This window comes from Diadema antillarum, unplaced genomic scaffold (genome assembly GCF_040938485.1).
Source record: "Diadema antillarum isolate AM-2024a unplaced genomic scaffold, OU_Dant_1.0 scf00000151, whole genome shotgun sequence".
NCBI lineage: Eukaryota > Metazoa > Echinodermata > Echinoidea > Diadematoida > Diadematidae > Diadema > Diadema antillarum.
In genome coordinates, this window is record NW_027271040.1 from 864,784 (window position 1) to 885,691 (window position 20,908).

At 38.6% G+C, this 20,908-nt stretch overlaps 1 protein-coding gene across 1 annotated transcript; it reads left to right on the forward strand.

Moving 5' to 3' along the window:
* The first annotated feature begins 684 nt into the window (after positions 1–684).
* LOC139721862 (uricase-like) lies at positions 685–15,587 on the forward strand. Its single transcript, XM_071633185.1, has 7 exons — positions 685–725; positions 3,307–3,546; positions 5,010–5,205; positions 10,002–10,188; positions 10,603–10,726; positions 12,964–13,047; positions 14,029–15,587. Exons 2-7 carry the CDS (start codon positions 3,331–3,333, stop codon positions 14,101–14,103), a joined length of 882 nt encoding a protein of 293 aa, XP_071489286.1. The 5' UTR covers positions 685–725; positions 3,307–3,330; the 3' UTR covers positions 14,104–15,587.
* The last annotated feature ends 5,321 nt before the right edge of the window (positions 15,588–20,908 follow it).

Below are 20,908 nucleotides of genomic sequence, written 5' to 3' on the forward strand. Positions count from 1 at the left end.
TTTTTGACCAAAGCTTATGAAATGTTGTTTTGACCAAAGCTTATGAAATGTTGTTTGGCGGGGGTATAACCAGTCGCTGTAGCGACATTTCTAGTTTTTATATTTTTTTAATGCTTTCATTTCCTATATGGTAGGCTCAAAGTGTTCACATTTTATAGCCTAGGCCCTATGATCAATAATTATGACGGAAAAAAAACACAAAATAAAGCTGTTCGATGTCTCGTTTAAAAAACAATCAGTGATGATTTCATGAAGATCAAAACAAATGAAATTTCTTGTCAGAAAAGCTAGGTCTTTCGACGGAGCTTTCTTACAATTGTTCAGTTTCTGCTCTGAGCCTGTATGAATCTGAAAGGGAGACAAGATATTCATATAAATTGATGATACTGATTAATAGAGACGGGGATAAATCCTGTACACCCCCAGTCCACCCCACCGGTACCCCTCCCCCGCCCCCTCGGCACCACTTTAGTCTGCTCAGGGGTCTGCCTGAAAACAGGCTAACCCTGACAGGTTACGTGCACAATCGGACGTCGTGCATCGGGATTGTGCAACTCCAGCATCCTCCATAGCCATGCCATCGCCATGTGATTTGTGATGTGTGATGCATCAGCGCACTCCATACGTAAACAGTGTCCCTAGCCTGGCTGAGATTCTCACGAAGAGTATTTTAAGTATCTAAATTCTAACCTCTGATTACTGGGAGCTGATCGTGAAAGACACAGGTACGGTTAGCACTTTGGTGGTATTTATGTCAAGGTGAATGACTTGTTGTGTGACGTGGTTGCAAAAACAGAGAAGTAGAATGTAGTATCGAGAGATCTGATGATGACTGTGCCATCCGATATTCCTTATCCGTGGCTGTTCAACGTAGGCCCTACACAGCACAACACATTACATTGCACTACAATGCCGCCAATGCAATTAGCCAATGTCGCACTGGCAATGATGAACGGAGTGTGGAAGATTGGTATAGAAATCTACGACAGGTGCTAGGTGTTTGCTAGCACTTGCAGAGCTAGTAGAGTTGACAGAAAAATCTGTGTGGTCGGAGGAGGGTTTTTTTTTTGACAATTTTTTGACATTTCTGGCTCTCCTCCAGCATAGCTAGTAATTAGTAAATTTAGAGGGGATCGGATTCCGTGAAGCCAGGCAGGCGTAAACCTAACCCCGTCGCGGGGCGCTGTAACACAGTACGTATTTGTCCGTATGGGGTCGCTGCTGCGGTTAGCGTAAACCCAGTTTACAGCACTTGACTTGAGTGGAAGGGCCAGGCTCGGCTGTGGCTGAGCCCGGTCTTCATTTCACTGTAAACGCGCAAAAAGCCAAATGCGGTACCAAAATCGGCCACGCATTTGGCCAAGCTCTGGAGGTAGTCTCTCGAGCCGCAGCCGAGCCCGGCCTTTTCTCACTGTAAATGCACTGGACCAAGTGCGGTACCAAATTGCGACCGGCACGCTCCCAATAATAGTCGATTATTTACAAGCAGAGTGCCACTACGACAAAATATTGAAAGGTTTGACTTAAAAGCCCGGGCTGAGCCCAGCATTATAAACGGACAAAAATTGGGGGGTCGAGTACCGCAATTGAGGCCGGGCTATACATGGCTAGGCACGGCCTAGACAGAAAGATCCGTCTGTCCGGAGGACTCTTTTATATTTTGCCATTAACACTGTCCTCCGTAGACAGATGGAAGGTATCAGTACCCATTGCTGTGTGGATGTTCTTAACCACTGTCTCTATGGAAAATTGGGTGAGGTACCTCACCCTTCTCGATTGCGTCTAATTCACGGCCCTAGGTCGGCAAATTTAAGCTTGTATGGTGAAATTAGCTTTTTAAGAATACATTACACTCACCAGATTAATGAATAATCCAACATTTTAGTAGAATTTTCAGCGTAAAACACAGCCTGTCGCGTCGTCACATTCAAACTGCAGAAACATACACTATGAATCTATTAGCCAATCACATGCGAGGTAGTTTCTATGTGTTTGTTTTACTAAAACACATACCTCGCATGTGACTGGCTTACAGATTCAAAATGGCGACTTGCTCGCGAACGGCGATGTTGCGATATCGATAAAATTTCTGCGTTATCGATAACCGAGTTTATGTGAGTATTTCGATTGCACAATGTGAGAAGTTTATCCCAAATATTGCTGCATAATGTGTCATGTCATGTCAAACTTGTTTGAATGTAAAAATGCTGTCTGAAGTTTGGTTTATCGTAACATTTGATCTGTGCGCTACTGCTCCACACAGGAGCCGCAATCATTGACTTCGGTCTGTATACGGAGGGGATCCGTGAAGCCAGACGCAGTCTCCGCGGAACATTCCCCGACGGACAGATACAGACCGATCTTTCGGTCAAGGCACGGCCCTGCACTGTCTGTAAACGGGGTCGTAGACTCTAGTCTCTAGGACTAGTCTCTGCGCAACACATCCCGGATGACAAGATAGGGCCTACAGACTGATCTTCTGGTCAATTGCAGAGTATGCATGCAGGGCATGCAGGGCAGGGCAGGGCAGGGCAGGGCATATGCCATGCCATGCTGTTGCCAACTGTGTATGGCACTGGCAGGATCCTAGAGTAGGAATATTCACTAAAAATGGATGGGTAATGCAGATCACAGATTCAAACCAACGTCATTCCAAGTGAAATATTATTAGCAACGATACAGATAAATTTGGCAAGCAAAGCTCCTGTGAATACAGAACTTGATAAGTGGATTCAAAGAATGCTAGACAGGAAAATCCATCTGTCTCGAGGATTTTTGTTTTTTATAATTTCTGGTCATTTTTTATGGCTCTCCTCCATGTATAGGAGGGGATTCCGTGAAGCCAGACACAGGCAGTCTCCGTGAAACATATCCCCGACAACCAGATGCAGATTGATATTTCGGTTAAATTCATTACAACCCAAGGCCAAGACCAAGAAAAACATCTATGCCTAAATAGGGTACCTATCTAACCGTTAACTGTTATACTAAGTTCTAGAACTCCTAACCTAGATCAGTGTTGCACACTAACCCATTATTATTATTATTTTTTTTAAATACTGGTCCGACAGACAGGTCGGACCAGTAAGTACCCAGTTTTGCCATGTTTTACTTGTTCATTCCTGAAAAAGTTACTGGTCCTACAGTGATTTTGACTGGTCAGGGACTGTGCAGCTTTGCCTAGATTATTTTCCACTATTGATTTGGGGTTTGAGGTCACTCCACTGCTCTTTGCATTTTGTATGACTCTCCTGACCAGTTGACTTTCAAGCCAACCTTTTTTTTCTTTCTTTCTTTTTTGCAAAGATTTGTTGCAGCTTTGAAACTGACATGGATTTTGTATCTGAGGAAACGTACTATGGTAAGAGTGGCGTGAAGCTCCTCCGCCTCCACACAGAGGGGAATGTCCATCACGTGAAAGAGCTGGAGGTCAGTGTCCATCTCAGCCTCGAGTCCAAGAAAGATTTCGAGTTTGGCGACAACTCAGACATCATTCCCACCGACACTCAGAAGAATACAGTCTATGCGCTGGCAAAGTTAGTTGGGGTGAGTTTGTCGGTGACTTCAAGTGGACAGCCATTTGAAGCCTTTCCAGTGTTGATGATACAGTGCTCTCCCATTATAACGAACATGGTTATAATGAAATTCCAGTTACAACGAAGTAAAAATTCAGGCCGCAACGTTAACCACACCATGTATTTTTGTTTTGTTGGGTTATAAAGAAAGAAAGATAAAACGAAAGAAAACTGCCGGTCCCGAGGACTTTGTTATGACGGGAGTCCACTGTATTATGTGTAAAGACCACAATGGATTATAATGATGTCTGTCTGTCATAATATTTAAACCATCAGCTCGTAGGGGAATTTTGCTGCAATTTTTATCATCAAGTTTGCACCACAGAATTTCACTGCGTATCTTATTTTAGAGAGATATGTAGATGGAGCTGGTTAGATTCATTAGATCTGCACAAATTCAGAAAGAAATTTGTACACAATTGCTGAATCACAAGAGAAAAAAATGATGTTCATCTTCCAAAATATATTTCCACTTAAATGAACAGTCACAATTTGAGCAACAAAGAAGCTTTGGGAAATTCTTCATAACTTGCACATTTCCACCTTACTGATATGATTACCGGTAACAACATTGGGGATGCAAGTTATTATATGTATGCCCAATCTAAGGGGATATGCATTTCAATATCTTTTTTTAATCATCTATGATTAACAAATTTATAGTGTCAGTGGCAGAGTCTTTGGTTTAGAGGGATTTTCTTGTTGGCATATATTCAAGTACAGTGTGATCTGAAGAAAGCTATTAGAAATATCATTGTAAGGTACACTTATTCGGCCACATAAGTTTTGATCAACCTAAAGGTAGTTTGAAATACTGATGATTGAACGTGTATTGGCACTGCATAGCTCCTTTAAATTGTTTTCCTTCATTGTATTATTTTTTTTTCTCTTCCATTGTATTTCCCCTAGGGAGCAAAGGCTATTAAGAGTGTCTGATAGCTGAGTTGTAATAACCGAGATATTAAAGGGATGGTACAGTATTGGTGGAGATTATAATTTGGCTTTTAACTTTTTGTGAGATACCAAGAAAACAGTTATGAAATAGTACAGAGCAGACCATTTTAAGAGGAATTCAAAGTTTATTTGATGAAAATCGGGTTTGGCATGACTGAAACATCCAAAAACAAAGTAAAACAAAGCGATGTTAAAAAAATCTGTGGGTCCCACACTTATTAGAATCACTCTGTTTTGGATATCTCCGCCTTTTCAAAACCAATTTTCATGTTGAATTTCTCATAGAATTACATGTTCTTTCATATTTCATAAGAGGTTTCTCATCATCTCACAAAAAAATTTTAGAAACCTAAGATTACGTCTCAATCAAAACTATACGCTCCCTTTAATGTTGTGTGAACCCTCTTCAACTTTTTCCAGCCCATGAAAGATGACAAAGTCATTTGAATAAAATCTCAAATTGACAACCTGCACACACAGGTAAGATCACCAGAGCAGTTTGGCCAGGAGCTCTGCAGACATTTCCTGTCCTCCTTTCGTCACGTGAATGCAGTGCGCGTACACATTGAGGAGGCTCCATGGCGACGCATCGAGAAAGGGGGCGCCGCTCATGTCCATGCCTTCGTCTGGAGCCCTGAGTGTACCAGATTCTGTGACCTAGTGCAGAAGAGGGGAGGTAAGAGATTTTCTTCTTTTTTGTGTGTATAAAAGTTTGTTTTTGTCCAAGCAGTCGTGGAGATTTTATTAAAAAAAAAAAGAAATCAGGTACTGGATATTCCACATCCAGATGCAAATGTATTGAAAAGTTTCACTGATCAAGACCAACTGTTGCTCTGAAAAAAGTTAGTCATCAACAACACCAATACTAGCTAATGACTTTACAAAGATCAACATGACAGAATCCTGCCTGCTGCAGTATGCTTCAGAAAGCAAAACCTTTCTTCATCAAAGCCATTTACATGTATATCTATTCACATTATGTCTTATCAATCAGCGCCGTTTTGAATGGTCAATAAGAATTTATAATGTTGCCCATATATAAAACTATAAGCCTATCCCCATATTAACTTATACTTAGCATTTTAGAGCTTGCAAGCATCTCAGGCCAGCAGTAATGTTGATGAATCAAAATTGTGAGGCAGTGAGAATGAATATATTGTTTCTTTATAATAAGAGAAAGGAGTAAGTCACAGAATCACAATGATTTCGTGCAGAGTATGCATGTTCACCTGTATATCGTGATCACAGTTACAAGCTTGAAAACTAGAAAGCTCCATCATAACTTCATACAAGGCATGTGTATTGATCAGTTTACTCATTTAGATATTTTTATTATCACTGTGTACCTCCTATCTGTGTCAAGACACAAAGTACACATACAGTAGTGTGACGCAGGATAAACGCACTCATAGGCCGAAGTTACGTTTCATCTCTTTTTATTCCGCTCAGAAATAAATGATAAAAAAAGAAAACCTGTGTTTGGAGTAAACAAACAGCAAAACAAACAAATGAATATTTACAAGTCATTGAAACACGTTCATAAACACGTTCAACATAGAGAAAGATAAATAACATGTGTTACTGCACCAAAGAGGTAACATGTACTGTGAATAACAAACTGAACGTATGATGCTTACTCAACAATACATCATAGTATGTAACCATGTAAAAGAAAAGAATGATTCAATGAGAAATTCTCAGCTAAGCCAGCTATCAAACCACAATGCATCACTGCATAAGTCCATATGAAAAAGTGTATGTAAAAAACTATCAAACCCATCACTCACTCAACAGAAGTGAAGATAACAAGAATACAAAGCAAAAAGAATGTGACGTCAAGAAGACTTCAATATCAGTAAACTGTAAACTAGGCATTAACAATGTTTAACAATACATTATATTCAATATTCCATAATGATTGTATCTTTGTAGTCTGACATGTCAACTAGTCTCTCCATACTAATACTATTTCCCATTCATCATAGCTAAATGTAAGTAAAGCATGAGAAACCATTGAAACCATAGAAATAATCATAGCTCTGGATTACAGATAATCCAACTGAAACATAGACAAGTGTAGAAGTACATAAATTCTACTCAATGTCTAGAAAATGATACATATTGACACAAATGATCTGATAAATCAACAAAACATCTTTATGAGACTCACCCTGGCTACCTAGCCTGTGCTCATAAGGAATGTACAGTAACTGGCGAGTGACTGTCCAGTTACAGAATTACAGAAATTCTGCTGGCTCCATGTTTGCAGAACCTAGTGAATTAATAACACAGCATGAAATCATAAACATATGGATAGATTGCAAGAGGCAAAAGTACATCAAAACTCTAACTGAAATTAGCTCACAATATACCACTGTTTTGGAGATTATAGCTTCATATGTTGTAACCCAAATAAGTTGTTAAACAATTCAGTTTGACAGAAGAATACACAACAGCATATAAGTTAAGAAATGCTACAAAAAGCCATAAATCCAAGTTCATGCTAATCCTTTGACCAGAAGCCATGCAAATTGAAATTGCTTCATAAATACATAAATGGCTAATCTTATTCTACTCCTACTAAATGACTGATGATATACAACTAAGGTATAAGTGGAATCTAAAACACTAAATGAGATAATTGGCAAACTAATATCCAAGAAAGTATTTACATCACCTTTCCACAACTCCACTTAAACAAGGAGAACTAAGGTAACAAAGTATTCAGCCATACAGTGCATGTGTACATAGTGCACTCCTTCCTTGGCTCTACTGAGTCTTATCTCGTTGCCATAGTAACAAGAGGGACTGGTCAGCGAGAGTAGGCACACAAAGTCACTGCACTCTGTGCCATTACACTCTGCACTATGCCCTATTACCTAATTCCACAGATATATATACAATGTATGTACATGTACAACGCCTTCCTACACACATGCACACTGAGGTAAGCAATCTCTCTCTCTCTCTCTCTCCAGTCTCTCTCATCCTGTCTCTCTCTCTCTCCACCTCACTCTTTCTCTCTCTGCCAGCTTGCTCTCTCCACACACATCCAAACTTCCAACTAATTTGCATATGCAGGGTTCGAAATTGGCGATGGTCCGCTGGCCATTGGCCACCCAAAATCACGTCGGACTAGCTAAGAATCATAAAATTCTGAAGTTACTAGTCCGTCTGGCTAGCCAAAATATTGCTTCAGTGTCAAAATTGATTCTAAGTAGTCCGCCTGGCTAGTTTAAAAAAAAGTTAAGTGCGACCCCTGATATGTGCCTCTATGTAGTAATCAGTGGCCTACACATTGCCTATGAGGTGGAATATATACACACTCTCTCATACACACAGCCACACACAGCTTAGCATCAAGTACAAACAACTAGTCCTTTGTTCTTGCATCTCAAAGTTCCTTGCAACATAGCATGGTATACCCTGTATACCCTATGAGACAACTCTTTGAACTCTTCAAAAGTTTCATCAACTACATATGCATACTTTAGCTACAATATATACTACATTAACATGCATCATATATCTTTGTTCTACTATGTAACACACTACTAATATATGTGACTAACACACAAATTCAATTTTGTTCACTTATTCCCTCTAGAACCATAACACTTAACTATACACAAGTTATACAATACATCACTCAAACTTGCATGAGTTGGAAACTTTCATCATCAATACTTGAAATATTACCTTTAAATTAAGTCAAACAAGTATGCAATTCAAAGTATTCATACTCTGTGAATGGAACAAACAGGAAATCAATTAAAAAATACAGAAACATACCTTCAGGCTGCAGATTTTCTGGGCAAATTTCGGATTTGAGGAGATGCTCAGTGGGAGATGTTCACCTTGGTAGAGCAGCTAGAACAATGGCAAATTTGGGGTCTTTGTGCACCCACAAAGAACTCTCTAGCAGCTCTTGACTGGCTTGGGATTAAATATGCAAACTAAGCTACTTGCAGACTGCTCCACTTTTAATGATGGGGGGGGGGGGGGGTGCATCTCAGGAGGGGGCATCTGCAGGGTCAAATATACTGGGGACAACTTTACTGCTGCACTTTTGCAATGTTACAGTAGGTTTCCTCTCTGTACAAATGGCTAAGTTCCATGATGGGTTGCAATGAATGAAAATTGATAAGTAAACATGCCTTGTCTACTTCAAATATTTACTTTGTACTAGTTTATAAGAGTCAGGTTATACATGCTGGGTTTGAATATGTGTTTGCATTAAAATTGTATTTACATCTTATGATTGTTGAAAAGGTGTTAAGGGGATTGTATACAAGTAGTTTTGGTTGAGGCATAATTTCAGGTTTCTAACATTTTTTTTTGGTGAGATACGAGAAACCTCTTGTGAAACATGAAAGAGCATGTAATTCCATGAGGAATTCAACGTCTATTTTATGAAAATTGGTTTTGAAATGGCCACAATATCCAAAACAGAGCGATTCTGCTAGTAAAGTGTGGCACCAACACTTTATTACGATTGCTTTGTTTTACTTTGTTGTGGGATGTTTCAGTCATTCCAAACCCAATTTTTCATCAAATAAACTTTGAATTCCTCTTAAAATGGTTTGCTCTGTACTATTTCGTAAGCGTTTTCTTGGTATCTCACAAAAAGTTAAAAGCCTAATTCTCATCTCCACCAATACTGTACTATCCCTTTGAAAAAGTTTTAAATTTTGAGATTTCGTAAGGGAAGTTCAGGTGCTGTTAAAGCACAAAGTTAAACAGTATCATGTACTTACAGCATATGATACCCTCCCAGTCAATCCTGCCAATGTGGTTAAGCAACCTATATTCACCTTATCAGTACCTGTTTCCTGACTTAAGATAAAAGGTCAGATTTTGTTGAGATGATTTGTAAGACTAGATGTCAAGAACAGGGAACATACAAATGTACTGGTATGTACACTGATGTCAAAGTCCATAGTCTACAAGAAGTATGTTGTAATAGTGTGCTTTGAAAAGTATAAACATTGATAAAGATGACAAATAATGTGAAGAGATGCAGACTGTGCATGCATTTCTAGTGCTGAAAAAAATGAAAGCCGCTTTTCCGAGTGTAGCAAATAACACAGTGCATTGTGTATGTGGAAATCCAATAGAAGTACCTAACCCCAGGGACGTTGTATAATGTCAACTATAGAGGTTTGCTTCGAAAAATTTACTACAAATTTGTGAGGCCAGAGTTGTGCTAGAAGGTTGAAACGAGTTCAGGTACGTGTATATGCCACATTTCTGTCAAGATCCTTCCCATACCGATTTGCAGCTTTATGACTTCTGTGCAAGCCTGTTTACTGCAGTCAAAGCCCAATTTAAAATCACACATAAAACCCCACAAAAGAAAAGACAAAAAAGAGACAAAACAGTATCCAAACAAAATGCAACAACAACTGCAAAAACAAAAACACACTGAGAAAGGAACTGATTATTTTTGTGCATGATTATTCCTGAATTTAGGACTAGTCCAGGTCTGGGCTGGCATCAAGGACCTGAAGGTTTTAAAAACGACCCAGTCTGGCTTTGTGGGCTTCATCAAGGACAAGTACACATCCCTACCAGAGATGAAAGATCGAGTCTTTTCCACCATCGTGTACGCTAGGTGGCGCTATTCCACCCTTTACGGACTCGACGAGGACAAAGCATGGTAGGTGCACAACCTTCCCAGCATGCTGCGTAGAATGTGCTCTCTTTGTGAGCCCCTTTTTCCATTTAAACAATTTCTCATCCTGGCATAAATGTACAGCAGCAAATTTGTTACTGGAGGCAAGTTTGCTTGGCATTGTGGGAAAGTGTCATCAGGGAGAAATTTGGAGCTTTTTGCAAGATAGTCAAATACAGAAGCTAGTGTTTCATAAAGTGCTTGAGACATTGTGCTCTTCTTTTTCTTTTTTTAAATTCCAGCTCATTTTTAGCTAAGATTGTAACTTTGCAAGACATTGAAAACAATTGAATATTGGTCCAAATGTCTTTCTTTATATTGTATTCATTTGCATTATTTACACTAATCTACTATAAGTGACATAATTCTCTCTTTTGTCCAAATTCTTTATGTTGCTAGGCAACATGCCAAGGATGTCATTTTGGACACTTTCGCTGGTCCCCCTTCCACCGGAGTCTACTCCCCGTCTGTCCAGCAGACCTTGTATCTAGCCGAGGAGAAAATCATGAAGCTGGTTCCTCAGGTGAGTACAGAGACTCCAACCCCAAGCACCTTTTGATCTGGAGATTCTCCCGCCTGAAACCCCTAGCAAACGGGAGACCCAAGTTTATGTGTGCGAAGCGCGAAGTTCGTAGGGTTATAGATGCTCTCTGGTGCTATCTAAGGCTTATTTTTGCAACATACGATAGCAATAAGTAAGAAATCCTTTCCAACGGGAGACATTGAGCCAGGGTGGGAGAAATTAAATCTCAAACGGGAGAACGGGAGATTTTGCAAAAATGGGTTTTCGGCGGGAGATCTCCTGTCGAAAACGGGAGAGTTGGAGTCTCTGTGAGTAGCAGTTGTTAAAGGGACATTCCAGACGATTTTCATAATTTCACTTCATGTAGTACATAAATCGACAACTCCATGTATAGATTTGTGGAATTTATTGTGGTTCTTGAGCAGAGAAGCAATAGTTTGAAAAACCTTAGACAAATTACACTGAACAAGGATGATGACATAGGAGGTTCACATATTTCAGAAATGTAGTACAGTGTAATTCAATTACAATATCGCTTGCTTGCGAGTTCACCTGTGTAAAATCTATGCATACCTTCTTCTTTTGTTCTGCTTCCTTGAGCCCCAACTCATGCATTCTTATGGTGACTGTGCCATGTCATCATCCGTGTTCATTTCAATTTGTTCTAAATTTTGAAAATATTTTTATTCTTCATCCCAATTTTCACAAATTCTGAAACTCTGTCCTCAGTATAACTGATTTATAGTTGTTCAAATGTAAAAATCTGAAAATCATCTGGAGGTCTCCTTTAAGATTTGGAAACGCAGATATGAGATGCATCAAAGGGCGATTACATATCTTGCTGCCATCATTGTATTTACCTCCATGAAACTGAAATCCCTTTTGAGATCAGTATTGTCTTTCCTCAATTTTGTTTGAAGACCTCAGAGATCTCACTCAGTATTATTCCCATAATCTGTACTTATCTCAGGTAAATGTCAAAGAGAATACATGTATGTATCTGGTACGACAGTGTCTATTTGTATTGTGATGCAGTATCAGATCCCGTGTGCCCTCAACATTGCCTGTTAAATAAAGTTGAATCCAAAGAGACTGGAGAAAATCCTTTGACTTACATACATTTTGACTTTAATATAACATAAAGTTTAATAAAACATTTATATCAATGTGTGGCAGAATTTTTATTTTTGTTAATTTTTTGACTAGATGAATTAATAGACTTGTCTAAGGTTAAATTAGGCAAGGCTGACTGTACAAACTTGCAGTTAATTTATCCAACCCACTTAAAGGGAATCATGTTATCACACAAAACAAGTGATGATGTAAAGGAAAAGACATGTTCAGATAAAAAAGGTTGTACATGTAGTATGCTACATTGTAACTTCCCTCAAAGCCAAAACATAGTTCTCAGAAGGGCTCAAATTTCATCTTCCATCGCTTGAAATTTACTTCCAATACATTGAAAGGGTCTACCAAAAAAATACCTGGCTGACGCAATTTGCCAGGATGACGAGTTGTTTTGTAGTGTTTTGAGATGAAGAGTGAAGAATTATGATCATAGGTAGTACACGACTTTTATTCCAGAAGAGCCCTCCCTGTTAACCCCGCTTTCAGCATTGTAGGAAGGCAGAATGTAACCTGATGACTGATCGTGCCATTGCAATCGTATTAGCCAACAAGCTGCATGAAATTCCATCTCGGATGGAAGATTGACTGATATCATTGTGGCTCGATTTTCTTAATTACTGATAATCGATTGTGAAAAATTACATAGCAACCATGATGGGGGTAAGCTTTGAGATTGTAGACTTCCGGCGAACCTTTTAGGCAAATATTGCTCATTTTCATCATTACCCAACTGGAAGCGAGTTATTACAGCAATATTTCACACATTTCTTATGCATAGCCGTACATTTTAGAGCGATAATCAACAGTTCTGCTTGCATGTGAGAACTATATTTTGGCTGTAATCCTATGTGCCCTCTAAGGGTTAAAGGCTCTGGCATTCAGAAGGGGCTCTGCTTGTTACAGCCACCATACAGTACATCATGCAATAGGTGAGGATGTTTAATCTTTACACGAAAGTAATTAATGGTAGTCTACTAGGTTAACAGTCTGTATTCTGCTGGAACTGCTGAATACCAGACTTTTGATATAAACGCCTGTGTAACAGCCATCGATGCGATAACCACATTTTGTTGTTGTTGAATAATGATATGCGATGTTATCGATCTCAGGTTGGTGAAGTCACAATGGAAATGCCCAATGTGCACTACTTCCTTGCCGATTTGAAGAAGATTGGACTCGAAAATAACAATGAGGTAAAGACAGAATATGAATCTTCCTCTCTTCCTTTCTCACCCCCTCATTTTTTTTTTTCTGCCCTCAACTCAGATATTACCATGGTAACATGTTTGCACAGAATGTCAATGGCATTTTCAGGTTGTTGCACATGTATTAGGAGGGTTATATTCATGTGCAGTGGAACCTCGTTATAACTAGAAAAGCACTCTGAGAGCACAGATCTTCGCCAAGCAGCTAATTTCCACCCATCACACACATGTGCTGAAAATCGTCTAATTTCCCACTTTGGAAGCCTTTGTTTATGTCATCAGCTTGCAGCTGCACGGTGTCTCCAATGACTAGAGCATGCGCTTACAGCGCAATATGCAAACCTCAGATATGTGCGGCTTGACCTCTTTAAGTTCATTGACCCTGTCTACAAAAGGATTTAAAAAATCCTTCAAAAATCCATTAAAAATGTCAGAATTGCTACCAAAATTTAGAGATCTGTTTCTTGTGTCATTATCAACTTTTCCTGCAAGTTTCATTCAAATCCGTTCCCAACTTTTGAGTTATTTTGCAAACAGACAAACTAACGCTGATGATCACTTAACCTCCTCCTTCCTTGGTGGAGGTAACAAGGTCGGATATTGTGAGATACTGTATATATTTTTTCGTAGTTTTTCAGTTCCCATTCATTTTGTGTTTTTATTCCTTTTTTAATTTTTTTATTTATTTATATATGTTTTATTGAATTATACAGAATCACACAATTTACAACAATTAACATGATTAAAATAGCACAATCACTGAACAATGTAGAGTAATTGTTTTTTTTCTTATGTTTTTATTCCTGATATACCAAGGTATAAATGATGAGATTGTTTTTCTGGCAAACTTTGCACGAAGTTACGAAATTGTCTTAAACTCTTGACAGTTGGTTTGTGAAGGAATATTGTCACTGATACCAAGGCTGTCTGCAATTTTTATCATGCTTCATTGATTTGTGTCATTTTCAGGTGTTGATGCCAACTGACAAGCCGTATGGACTCATCAGGGCTGGTGTTAGTCGTTCTCCGACGGCCAAGCTGTGAGGGCGCGATGGTGCAGGAGTGTAGAAATTCTTTCATCTAGTTATCAGGGAAGCGATGTGACCAATGTCATTGAATTCAGATGAGAAATTCCAAAGAGACTTTTAAAGAGATGTCACAACATTACTGTGAATGGAACACCTTGCCTTGAGGGTTATATAACCCTGTTGTATGAGCCCTAGCTGGTAATTCCCCTGAACTTCTGTGTAAATTGCAGGTAAGGATCAAAATGTCAGCGGGAACTGCCCATGAATTATGCCATGGTAAATAACAAGTTGAGTTTGGAAACAAGTTGATGCTGAAGGAACTAATCTATCACACCAGTTTTAACCAATCAGAATTGAGAAATCATTGAATGAGGTGTGTAATATTTTCCATCGCAATGCATGCTGTCATTTATAAAGCATTTCCCTGTGCTGAGATTTTGACAGTGCTGAACAGCTGACTGAATGCCACCTGCCTGCAGTAGCAAAAAAGAACAAAATAAATAAATAAATAAATAAAATCAATGAACAAAACATAAAATCAATGAATTGTTTTAATATGGGGGCAGGAGCAGAAGAGTTATGGAGCCACATCAAATTTGACTTTAAGTTATCTTGTAGCGTGATAATACAAAATATTCTCCTCATGTAGATTTCTCTTTTTTTTTTAAATGCCTCTGCCCGAGGGGTGCTGGAGGCATTATTTTAGCCTTGTTAAACCCTACCATCATTTTCTCTCCCTCTTCATCACAGTGGAGAAGTGTTACCTCATTCATTCTTTGTAAACCACAGTTACATTGATAGCCTTTTTTTTTTTTTTTTTGGTGTGACGCCGGAGTTATGACGACTGTAGAGTGTAGGACACATCACTTTAAAAAGTGTCATTTGAATATGTCACAGGACAATTTACCATTATTTGTGTTTTTTTTGTGTGATTATGATGTAACAGTATTTTGGTCTGACCAAGTTACGTTTCTTGCTCCCAAGGAATCAATTAAGAGGATTGCTTACCACTAATGTGATGTGCTCAAAATTGTTTCCATTTATTGGGCTAAATTATATTTGTAAGTTTTCTATTTCTGTAATTTTGTAAGTGCTCTTTGCTTTATGTGAAGAGAACACTGAATGATATTTGTTATGGTGTTGCAGGGCTGCACACTTACCCATTTCTTCTACTGGTCTGACCTGTCTGTCGGTCCAGTTGATACCTACCGGTAGTTTTCCATTTCTTAGCGGTAAATATCCTGAAAAAGTTACTGGTCCGACAGTGATTTTACTGGTCAGGGACCGTTGGACCAGTGCCAGTGTGCAGCTTTGGGTATTGTTTTGTATTGCTGAGGATGCGATATTGCTTGTAGTACGTATATTTGACTTGTGCAGGGTTTGCCAGAAACAGAAGGAAACATATGAGAAAACACAGCAAATCCCGTGAGTCTCGGAGGATTCCATCCACAGATTCTTCCTATAGTATTAAAGTAGGACGAGGTGCGGGTACTATTGAACCTTGACCCCCTCCCCCCCCCCCCCCCCCAAAAAAAAAAGAAAAGATTGTTTCACGGCCCCTGTGCAGTCATGCAGACAGTGCACATACAAGTAATTGCTGTATGTCAATGTCAGTATTACATCATGTAGCATCTATATCCTCATTTTTCTATCATATCATGAAGCCCACAGTACATGGACGAAAAAAATAATCATTTGTGATCATGGCAAATAAAGTCTAGATAGATTTTTATACAGTACAGTGTATTTGCATTTCCCACTGATGTGACTTCTTTACATTTGTGACTTAACCACAATTAGAAGCTGATTATATACTTTGGAACGATTGAAATGATTGCATGCAATGATCAGAAGCATCACCATTTACTATAAAACCAGAAATATTTTCGGCATGAAATTTTCGCAAATTAGGGCTGACGGCCTTTTTCGCAGCATGACATTTTATGGAAATTGCCACTGGCATTCAATGCAAAGTGTTGACAAGAGCTTGTGCATGCATTTCAATTTTGCGAATCTTGACTCCTCGTGAAATTTGTGAAAATTTCATGCACACAAAAATTTCTGGCTTTGCTGTAACCCTAAATTTGTTTGTAATTATTAAAAGTATAGTACATGTACACCAGCAAGTGCATATACCACAAGCTGGGTACATGGACAATATACACTCTACATACATGATGAAAGCAAACAAAGAAGAAAATTAAAGAATGTGCAGTCATTATTTTATAAAAGAAATACCGAGGCACACTAGTAGGTGTAGTTGTTGGATATTATAGGTAGACATAATGTATATGTACAATGTACTTTGATTACTCTTTGTATATTACATGAAGGGATATTTTCACAAAGAAAATTGCCTTCTTGAACAACTGAGAAAGTCTTGAGCATAACTGCAGTCAACCTTGCTGAAGCCGAATCTATCTGGACTGAAGAAATAGCTTTGACTGAGGAGAAAAGCCAACTTATGAGGGATTAAAATCAATAGAAAACATGTATGAAGAGCAGAGGATTTGAAAAGACCTTTGACTTTATAGGCGATTATTCAACTTTTGCGAGGTAATTTCCAAAACGCATGCCAGATACAGTGTACTTGGTTGTGTACAGTGAAACTTGTTATAAGGTCAGATTTACTGATGCATGTACCTGATGGAGCCCTACATGTAATGAGATAATTAAAAATCATCAAAATAATGTTTTATTCCTCTTTTAGGTACATCCATATACTTTTGTTTTTATTGTGATATAACCAGATCCCCCATATATCGAGGAAATTTCTGTAATCCCTATCAGCTGGTTTTGATTGTACATGTAAAAAGTTTTCCCTGTACAATAAATCTCTCATGAGATAGACTCTTCCCTAGTTGATCAGAATCTAATTAGCGAACAAAACATTAATTCATTTTAGCAATCATGAAGTACATCTCTCTTACCATAGCTGTGTATTTAATACATTGCTTATCACTATATTTCAATACATTGCTTATCACTAACACAGCTGCTAATTGTATAATCTGATACGAGCAACTCGTATCACGTTATTACAAAGTCCTCGCGACCAGCAGGTTTCTTTCTTTATAATATTTCATTATAACCATACAAAGAAAGTATGTAAAGATATGTGGCTAATACTGTATAACAGGATAGTTTCGTGGCATGAAATTTTCGCGAATTAGAGCCGACGGCCTTTTTCGCAGCATGGAATTTCCGTAAGTTACCTCTACCATTGAATGTACATAGTGTAGACAAAAAGTTTCGAGTGCATTTTGATTTTGAGAATCTTGGCTCTCGTGAAACTTGCAAAATTAAAATGCACATGAACATTCCTCGTTTTACAGTAGTTTTGGGACCTGGATTTTTCATTTGTTGTAGCAGATATTTTGTTTTACCGGTATGTGTTTGTTATAACTTGTGTTTGTTTTAACAAACAGTGCTCTGTATATATGTGACCCGCTACAACAAAATGGTCCTAAAGTCGGGTGAGGCCGATTATTTGAAAATTGCATGACACAATTTCCTAATCTTTCTGCTTTAAATTGATGTATAACACATCTTATAAAAATAATCGGCTGTGGAGATTTCGATGTTTAAAAGAGAGCATGTCGAGATGCTGGGAAATCACTGTTTCGAGAAAAGCGCCCTAAAATATCTCCTTGTGACGCAGTCACGATCAAGGGACACGCAAATGAGTATTCACCTCCGGACAATAGAAGGTAAGCCCTAGCAACCCCCGAAATGCTCATTCAAACACAGCGTCGGCGGTCTCCTCACCGACCAATCAGTGACCAGGATGCCAGGAGAAGCGGCTGGGCATAGCGCACCCTGCCAGCACGCACCAGTCGACTAGGCAGTGTGTGAGCTCCACGCTTCGGTTAGCGGCAAGCAGCAAACTGACCAATGAGATCACTCTGGTCGTTGTTAGGGGCGGAGCCTATCTGTGGCGCTCAATCCAAATGTTCGAACCTGTTTGTGCTTCGTTGAAACGCCAAAAAACATGGCCCAGAAAAACGCTATTTTTTGGTCTTTCCTTTCATCATTTTGCTTCAAAATTTCGACAGACGATAGAAGACATGTCAGATTCTAATAATATGTCAAATTCAGAAAATCGTAAGTTTTGACCAATTTTGATGCTCTGACTTCAAACTCGATTTTCACGGCTTTGACCGTGCGCGACTTTAGGACCATTTTGTTGTAGCGGGTCACATATACTTGCTGATCTGAGCAACATCATGAATCAAACGCCAACATACTCGCTTAGACATTAACACACACTGACACACGGACAGTTAGATAGATAGACAGACAGCCACACACACACATACATTCCAGCCAGCCATGACATCTTGCCTGGGCCACCACATCAACATACTAATGAATCAACTACATAATTATGTATCACTCAATTGGATCTAACAAATTATGAAGCATGATGTGCAGTATAAACATCAAATAAGGAAACAATATAAAATTGGCATTAATTTGTTTAATATGATGTACATATATCTTTCTGACCAAAATATAAGGCCATAACAAACACAGAATCTCTTCCTAGTAGTCACCATGTTGTGTATTTCTGGTAAACTGCAATACAAGTGCAGTGTAAGTGTATGAATCACCTCATACTGTGCAACATTCAGCATTGAAATGTAGAGAAGTGAGGTGTCTGTGCAAAGCAATCAATACCAGCCCCTTTTCCAGCAATTCATGATTTTCAGTGAGTTTATGCTGCTTTGTCAATCATCTCGCCCAACCGAGTCTGATCATTGATTTCGAGAGGTAAATTCATGCCTATGCTACAGCCATCAAGTACATTGCATTCATATTTGATGCGTCATCACAAAAGCCATACAATGTAGGGAAAATGATTTTGGTTGGTTTTTGACAGATATGAATTTGCCAGATTTTAAGCTTTAAATTGATACAACATTGTATATACATGTAGTTCGTCAAAAGAATAAAAAATTAAAAAATTGTAAAGGTTACATCGCCAAAGTCGGCTTTACGCATAGTTAACTTCCTTTTATGATCTCCAACATTATACGGATAACATGATGGTGCACCACATACTGGTATGTCTGCTCAGTGCCAACATATGCTAGTAATTACCACCAAATAAAACACATTCTCCCCTCCCATCAAAAGATACCTGAAAGGCGAGTTAACAGGAAAAGCAAAAAGGACAAACATTGAATGTGTGATACAATTGTAGTTCACTTCACCAGTGATTCATTACGGACATTGAGGGTATCTGAAATAAAAAATAAAAAATGTTTGGAATAAAATGTCAGTCTTCAAGGAGCTATGCTACCCCTTACAAATAAAGTATATCTATTTGGCAAGGATCCAAAGATTATACCATATTTCACATAAATATAGGTATCATCTTTTTAAAGCAATACACTGTCAAAATAACTGCAATTTGTTTGTTTTTTTTCCACCTGAAGTTTGCATTATGCACGCAACAACTCTTTGAACTACGAAAATTTAATCTTGCCTCATGCAAAGCAAGAAAATTGATTTTTTTTTTTTTTTTTTTAAATGACAGGATATATAATCACAGTGAATATTTATCCATAAAATCAGTATTTTTACACCACCATACAGGTACCTCCCATTCAAACTGGCACTATGTGTATTTCATGGTGTTTTTCAACTGCATTGGTCCCAAACCTCTTTTCAGCGGTATTCCTGTTACATCGTACGATCATGGCAAAACACTGGAGTGATGCAATACATCAAGTACAGTACTACTGCAGTAGGGACCCACGGAATACTATCTGACTTGTAATCTCCAGTATATGTATCCATCGTTCGATAACGTCCTTCAAGGATGCATGCATGCTACGTGATAGAGCTGCTCCCTTCTCCAGATTAGAAAATATATGATGCACAGTAAATAAGATAAAACATTTTGGAGGAAACACTATTATTATGGTTTATCAAAACTGGGACAATGTCTCAAATCTAGATTGAGAATGAAGACACTCTTATCCTAGAGTCAACGTGTGCGTGGTTGCTATCCATGGAAGCTCTTATGAGGGAACAAAAAAGTTTACATCATCATATTTACAATTGTTGCCTTCATGGAGTCTGCTGACATCATTATACCACATGTGTTGAGTTTGCACCATCAAGAGGGCGCTATTCACATGGGCCACCACTCTCTTTCAACATTTCCTTGCACAAGCTGGTAACAATACGAGCCTTAAAGCTGAATAGGCCTACACCATATACATGTATTTCCCTGGGTCCTTATTTTCACAAATTTTATGAGTTGGGTGCTTTACATGAATTCTAAAACACATTAAAATATTAATTCTACATTCAGCATGAATGCAAAGTGAACACATGTATTTCTCCATCCATTGCTGTACTCCACCATTGTGAAATTAACAACTCCCGAAATTGTACGGAAGTCCCAATTCACACAAAATTAGACTTGCTAAATGTATCGCGCATGCAGTATTTGATATGACATGTTTCTGGTGCTGGCTTGGGTCACATTGCGGTTGGGTCGTAGCTTGTCGCTTCACGGCTTCACTTTATCATCGTCGTAGTACAACTGTTCAGAGGGACTTGCATATTGCTGCATCATGCAGTCTGGAATTGATATTAAAGAAATCAGCAACATCCTCTTACAACCTCACATTTAGGAGCAGTTTGCATTTACTCGGTGGTGCAGTTTCCATCACTCATTCCTCTCCCTGAAGAGCCCATCGAATCTGACTGGGTTGGATGACTCTTGATACATTCCAACATTTCCCAATACCTTTCTTGTTCCACATTTATGAATATTTATGACATAACTTGCCGAGTCCAGTGGA